This window comes from Montipora foliosa, chromosome 3 (genome assembly GCF_036669935.1).
Source record: "Montipora foliosa isolate CH-2021 chromosome 3, ASM3666993v2, whole genome shotgun sequence".
Classification (NCBI taxonomy): Eukaryota; Metazoa; Cnidaria; class Anthozoa; order Scleractinia; family Acroporidae; genus Montipora; species Montipora foliosa.
The window spans coordinates 70,078,363-70,085,862 of NC_090871.1; the positions used below are offsets into that span (position 1 = coordinate 70,078,363).

The following is a 7,500-nucleotide window of genomic DNA, read 5'->3' on the forward strand; positions in this document are numbered from 1 at the left end:
TGGATAGTGCTATTCAGTGGATAAATAACTATACAGCAGATAAGTATTGGGGAAACTAATAATTATTGCACTATCCACTGGATAGAGATTGATTCGTTGGATAGCACTATCCAGCCTTTGAATAACCGAGGCCCCAAACTATACCATTTGGTGGCTGTATGATACTACTATTAATAAAAATGGTCATCATCATATATTATTTATTATAGCTGCACAAATATTTGGCAGTCAGAATAATAAATTAGTGAAAAAAGAAACTAATGTAAACAAAACAATCATGAATAGACGAGAAAATAAACACGATCAGGATATTTAATTTTACTTATTTTTGTAACTCAATAACACTATGTTTTAATTAGACAGGTGAACATAATAGGTATCACATGACATGGCATGAATTGTTATCACTAACTCCAGAATTAAAAAAAAATGTTTTTACAGTCTGTGTCAATGTTCTTCAAAGAACTAGTATAAAAAAACGGAGAAGCTGAGGAATTACATATTACACGAGGAAAATTAATGTTCATGACACAATCAATTTTACTAAAATGAAATGAAAGTTCTTTCTCCTTGAAAGTTATAAAACTAAAGTACAGTAAAGTAAAGTAACCATATTTAACGTCAATAACTCGTAACAGTAATTCAACTGACAAACCTGAGGTCGACGGTGCGCTCACTATATTCAAGTCTTCCATTTGGCCCAATTTCTCTCCACTTCACTGATGGTTTCCATGGTCTTCCAGCCCAATTGTTTGGTTTCACTGCCAGAAACGAAAACACCAATTGCCTTAAAATCAAATCAAATCAAATCATGCTTTATTATGTAAAAGATACATATTAAGAGGAAACGTCAGAGGTTATCCCTATCAAGGACCCTCCGTATGTAAAATAAAAGGAAGTTATAATACAATTTAAAATCTAAGAATTATTAAAAATTGGCTGAAAATTTACAAAATTTTACAAAACTTTTTAAGTTTGGTTCGAAAAATGCTAAAAGATTTCCCGTTCATCCACTATCTCTTTGGGAAGAGTATTCCAGTGTTTACTAATTCTAACAAAGAATGAATGGAAAAAAGAGTTTACTCTAGCTAATGGCTGTCTTAATTTAAATGAATGGTTTGACCTTGTTTTACCATAAGAATTAAATTCAAAATAATAATATTGTTACAGTTAAGGCCATTAAGACCATGAATAGTCTTATAGCACTCTAACAAAGATAAATAAGACCTCCTTGATTGGAGACTGGACCACCCAAGCATTGCTAGACAGTCTTTCTTCATAAGAAGAGCCCCTATATGAAATCGGGAGAGCGTACTTTGAGGTCCTCCGTTGGACTCGTTCAAGCGTCAATGTTCCTCTGTGAATAGGGTGACCAGACAGGAACAGCATAATTCCAGCATAGGTATAACCAGGGCCTTGTACAGACGAGAAAAGACTTCTCTGTTTCCTGGACCGACATTCCTTTTAAGGAAACCCACAATCTTGTTGGCTTTATTTACAACTTTTTGTGTTTGGGTATTCCAGGATACAGTAGAAGTCAATGAGACCCCCAAATCAACTGTTTCGGTCACAGGCTGAAGCGTGCAAACAGCGAGCTCATAGGGATAGCTAGTATGATCTTTCGCATGGGTTATACGTAAAACCTCACATTTATCAGGGTGAAAATGAAGCTGCTAATTTTCACTCCATTGCTGTAGCGTGTTGAGGTCGAATTGAAGTTGTTTCTCATTGTTTTCATCATAAATAGTCCTGTAAACCTTACTGTCATCCGCAAACAGGTGCATGCTTGACTTGACGCCGGTTGTAATGTCATTAATATAAGCAAGGAACAGGACTGGCCCAAGTAGGCTACCTTGGGTAACACCAGAAGTGACTATCCTCCAAGGAGAAAAATAGCTGCAGAAGGATACTCTTTGTTTTGTACCAGTGATAAAGTCGGCTAGCCAGCTAAGGAGGTTTCCACCAATTCCGTATCCCTCCAACTTCACCAGCAGATGCTGACAAGGAAAAGAGTCGAATGCTTTTGTAAACTTCAATAAAATTACATCCACTATCTGCGATTCATTTCTTTCTTTGGCCCATGAATGGAAAGTATCGAGTAATTGTGATAAACAGGAACGCTTGTTCATGAAACCAAATCGCTCATCTATGAAAACTTGATGATCTGTCAAAAAGTTTACTAAATAACGACTTCATAACAATCTTCTCGCAGATTTTACTTGCAACTGAAGTTAAGGAAACAGGTCTGTAGTTTTCTACTTTGTCTTTTACACTTTTCTTATAAAGCGGAATGACATAAATTTTGCTATTTTCCAGTCGTCAGGAATTTCATCACATTTGAACGAAGTCTTAAACAGAGTGCATAGGGGCAAGGCTAATGAAGTACTGCAACATTTCAAGATTCTTGAATGAATACCATCGGGGCCACAGCTTTTATTGGCATTTAATTGCCGCAGGAGCTTTTCAACCTCACTGGGAGTAGTTGATACCTGTGTAAGAATTTCAGTGCTAACAACTTGTGGGAAGTTAGGAAGATGAGTCAAGTTTTCTAATTTAAAAACAGAGGCAAAATAGCGATTTAAACTGTCCGCTATGTCAGCGATCCAGTTAGTTTTTTAAATGGGGAGTTATGTAGACCATTTGACGGGTCACCCAGACGTCGTGCCAGCAGTGGCCCTTTGGCTCACACATTCATCTGTCGGGACGGGAAGCCTTCTTTGTTGGGTTATTGACCCGAGACCCGACTCTTATCTGGAACACTGCGCTACAACAAGTTGCAAAAATGGTGAGACACTCCGGCCCATGAAAAAACACCTTTCCTACCTTTCCGTTCCCACCAAATCTTGAATTTAATCATTTCCCACCTTCCCCCTCCCTCTCCCTCTTTCAATGTTGACCGTTCAAGTTTTCCACATGATTTGGTATTGCTAGCAACATTGATAGGGGGGAAGGGGGTCGCAGTGTGGGAGAGATGGGGGAAGCTACTAACACGTCAGGAAGGCAAAGTGTCTCCACTATTTTTGCAACTTGTTGTACGTCCTTGTGATCGGTGAGAGTAATTTTACCAACTTTAAGTGTCACAAGGTTATTTGATCCATTCCAACGTGAACGAACATAGCTCCAAAACAATTTGCTATCGCCTTCATTTGCAGTCTTGACACTTAGTTGTTTAAGGTATTCAAATTTCGGCAACGTGCCCAAAGATTGTCAGAGTTTAACACCTTGGCTCTCTTGTAAACAATTCTTTTCTGCCTAATCAACTTTAATATCCCCAGCGTCAGCCACGGTGCGTTTTTCAACGCCTTTTCGTTCCCTCGGGATAAATCCATTTTAATCTCTTGCAAATGGAGACGGGTGCCTTTTTGCAAAGGCAGAAGTTCCTGTATTTTAGAAACTCCCTCCTTAAACTTGGACAATCCTGTTAGAGTCACACCTTGATTTCTAAAAAAGAAAGGAGGATCAAGTCATTACAAAGTTATCAGTTTAGGGTATTACAGAAGATGCTCTGAAACTTTTACTATCATACGTAACAGAACGAAAACATTATGTCAAGATAAATATCAAATGGTCTGATTGGAAATTTGTAAAACATGGAGTTTCCCAAGGTTCTGTCCTGGGTCCACTTCTCTTCAATATATTTTTAAATGACATGAATTTCTTGAACATCTCGTGCTCTCTCTACAATTATACACTGATGACATAAAAGCATACTCTTCAAGCACTAATCTGACTACACTTCAAATGAACCTAAAAACACAACCTTAATCTTCTCACCACCTGGTTTCATGTGAACTTTTTGACTGTGAACCACACTAAATCTCAATCAATCACCTTTAACAGAACAACTTTACCAGCACCCTTCACAATCGACAGGGATGAACTAGATAACATTAGCCAAATCAAACTTCTTGGAGTAACTATTGACAACTCTCTCTCCTTTCAAGTACATATAAAGGAAATTTGCCGTAAAGTAAATGCAAAGGTGTCAATCCTCTGTCACATTCATAAACTTATTCCACAAGAGACAATGCTAAAACTTTACTTGGCATTTATACTGCCCCACTTTGAATATGCAGCCCCGCTATTCCTAGGCCTGAAGAAAGGTCTACCTGAAAAACTAGAGTCAGCAAACGCATTTGCTTTGCGGACTCTTCTTAGACTTTCTAAGACAACCTCATACAATGAATTACTAAAATTTGCAAATTTAAAGTACCTGGAGCACCGGTGGATTGAACAGTCACTGGTACTGGTACACAGAAGGATCTATGGCAGAAGACCAAATTATATATGCAAAATGTTCATACAAAGAAATAGCGATTACAACTTTCGGGGACACCAAAAGCTTGTACTTCCCCAACCAAATTCTTCTTGGACCAATTTGCCCGATAAGTTAAGAACTACAGAATCACTTTCACTGTTAAGAAAAAATCTGAAACCAATGAAGCTGTCCTCATACAAATGTAATGGTATTCCATGTAAATAGATCGCCCATCTTCAGACCTTTAATCTGCTTACTTTGTAAATGGATTGTTTTTTGAGTTTTTATTTTTATATATTTTTAATTTATTTATTTTTAAATTTATTTTAATATTATTTTATTTTATTTATTTTATTTTTTTCCAATACAATAATGCACATTTGCATTCAAACGAGCTTTTGCTCATTTGCAATATGTGGGTAAATAAAGTTACTTACTTAGTTACTTAATTGATCGGAAACTCTTTTAATATCATTCTCAGCCTAACAAACCAGCAAAAATAAATGACCTTATTATCTGTTCAGGCTTACTGCTTACTTGTATTCACAGTTCTCCAGAGAGCTATACCTCAATTAAGTTGATGAACAAGAATACTCTCCATTATCGGCTTTGTCTACCAAACCCTTAAGAGTTGTCAGTGATGAATCTTCCCTGCTTCCCATTTGTTACAAAAATGGCCACCGGCTCAGCCTTGTTGTGACGTGTTTTGATTTTATGTACGCCACGTTCAAGCTTCCCACCTAAAACTTCCCAGGACAATGAGTTGAATGCGAGGGCCCTGGGAGAGACACGAGTTACCAGTATCTTCTGGGTAATATAAAAAAATGGAGAACGAAGTTGGCTGTCAATGCAGAAACCTTTATTCAGTAAAGGGCTAAATGTAACAAGGCTTTATGAATCATGGCTCATGGTTGCCAGCTTGACTGCAATGTAAGCCAAACAGGATGTCATGTGGAACCAATGTACAGATCTTCTAGTACCAGGTAACTTAATAATTAAGAAATATGGACTGTAATCAGTATGTGGAGTATTTAAAGGATTCTGGCTACATCCCAGACATTGATAGTCAGCTAGAATCTTTATTAAGCTTCATCAGATTGTAAGATGATAATTATGCTGCTGCTTTTCATTATCATCAACAGTTTGCATGTATTACATTTGCAAGACTTCATTCTAAATCATTAGCTACATGTAGCTTAAAAGAAAAATAACACTACAGCCGCAGTAAGAATAAATAACCTGGGAGTTCCGCTTTTAGGCTTGGCTAAATCTATATATTATTTCTTGGTCTTAGATTAAATACTTGTACACACAACCCCACAAGCTCGGCAGCTTTAACTCTTATCGTGTATTAAGGCTTTATGTTATGTTATGTTATTAAATATAATTTAAATAGCAAGTTTACAACAATTTGCACATGATCTCTTCGCAACAACAGTTGCCTGTATACAACCAAAACACTCACATATTCCGTTTACATTGATTTCGAAACTGTAAGATTTTGTACTAAAAATCACGAGATTAAATCTAATTTAATTCTAAAGTTAGCCGACATTGTTAAAAGACGTCTCTTTCATTATCATTCGGTGCTTAAGTCGCTTTTTTGGACCTTACTTGAAATTTGCCCCCAAAATTTGTTAACATCTGTCAGAGCTAATCGAATGTATTTAGAAAAATGAGAAAATACAGAACATTGGCAAAACTGTCGGATCATGTGTATTTTGTGCACCCCTCGACCGACATATCGATCGACATATTGACCGATACTCGACCGACATATCAGTTGACATATCGACCGATATGTCGGCCGACTTATCGACCGAGATGTGTCGGTCGACGTATCGACCGACATATCGGTAGCCTATCGTTCGATACGTCAACCGATGCATCGGTCGAGTATCGGTCAATATGTCAACCGATAGCCTACCGACGTTCCGCTGATACTTCACTGCTGCTTGCGTTTTGGTGACTGTAGCTTGCGTCGCAGACGTAATTTAACCAAGATTAGAAACTTCTGCCGAGCAGCTCAGAGATCCCTGATCTACTCCCCGCTTCTCAGAGGCTTTTTTACATAAATCCGTTGTAGTCAATCGCACAAAAGCGAACCAAAAATCAATCGAACTCAATCGAGCCCAATGTTGATTTTCCACGTGATTTTTATTCATGATTATTTTTTACATTGTGGCTGAAAAGCCCCTATGGGGGAGCTTCAATAAATGTATGTACATGTATGTATGTAATCGAGCTGGAATTTTCGGTGAGTTCGATTAATTAAACTCGTGCGTTAGAATACGGAACTCATTTGAACCAATCGAACTCAATCGACGCGATTACTTCGATTTTGACTGGCAGAAAGACAAAACACACCTAGTTTCAATTGAATCGGAAAGATTTCCCTCTAGTATATATTTGAAGCAGTTTGACAACAAAAATCTTTAAATTAACCCGGAATCAAGTAAAATCTTTATGTAAGATTTTGTGTGTCTGGTAGTATTTCACTTGTGTGTCTTGCTTAACAACGACTGAATTTGTGGCACCTGATCCGAAAGTATGGCTTAGAAAACCGTTCAAAATTACATCGGGAAATATCGATATCTAAAATTGACTATGCCAGAAATTTTTGAGGTTGACAAAAAAAGGATGAAATGCTTATAGCTTATATATCTTACACTGGCAGTCTAAGCTTTTGACTTATATTAGAAGACAGTCGACCGACAGTCGACCAACAGTCGACCGATATTCCGCCGACAATAAATGGTCAACTCATCGGCCGAGTGTCGGTCGACATATCGACCGATACACGACCGACATGTCGGTCGACATATCGACTGATGCATCGACCGACACATCTCGGTCGACATATCGGCCGAGTGTCGGTCAATATGTCGACCGACATATCGGTCGAGTATCGGTCAATATGTCGACTGACATGTCGGTCGAGTATCGGTCGATATGTCGGTCGAGGGGTGCACAAAATACACATGATCCAAACTGTCTGACCGGCCTCGACTTTTACCACTTCAAAATGTCAGGCAATATTATTTCCATAATGTGGCAAAGAATAAAAAAATTACCAAAGAGAAGGATAAATATTAAGAAATTTAGGTCAAAAATAAGAATATATCTGCTTGGCATTAGATGTCATGTTGCCATGGTAATGGCCATACTCCAAATATTGACACCACAGGGAAAACTTTAAGAGAAATTTACTAGGTTTCCTTTTGTAAATCGTGCCTCGTAGT

The 7,500-nt window shown here is 37.8% G+C and overlaps 2 protein-coding genes across 15 annotated transcripts in view; one reads left to right on the forward strand and one right to left on the reverse strand.

Moving 5' to 3' along the window:
* The window catches only part of LOC137998124 (uncharacterized), a 29,468-nt gene extending 24,521 nt beyond the window's left edge, over positions 1-4,947 (reverse strand). For 2 of the 11 annotated variants that reach the window (XM_068844539.1, XM_068844544.1), the window contains exons 1-4: positions 4,796-4,941; positions 4,214-4,263; positions 1,649-3,441; positions 656-761 (exon numbers count right to left, since the gene is read on the reverse strand). The gene's annotated coding sequence lies outside the window, so the exon portion shown is untranslated. Of the gene's footprint in view, positions 1-655; positions 762-1,315; positions 3,442-4,213; positions 4,264-4,795 lie in introns of all 11 variants that reach the window. The other 9 variants (XM_068844540.1, XM_068844543.1, XM_068844546.1 and 6 more) reach the window with 8 other exon arrangements.
* Positions 4,948-5,083: 136 nt separating this feature from the next.
* Positions 5,084-7,500, forward strand: part of LOC137996335 (uncharacterized) — an 18,908-nt gene continuing 16,491 nt past the window's right edge. For all 4 annotated transcript variants that reach the window (XR_011122298.1, XR_011122297.1, XM_068841737.1 and 1 more), the window contains exon 1: positions 5,084-5,241. Coding sequence is in view for 2 of the 4 variants with exons in the window: in XM_068841737.1 (XP_068697838.1) it covers positions 5,208-5,241 (34 nt within the window). In the remaining 2 variants the exon portion in view is untranslated. The remainder of the gene's footprint in view (positions 5,242-7,500) is intronic.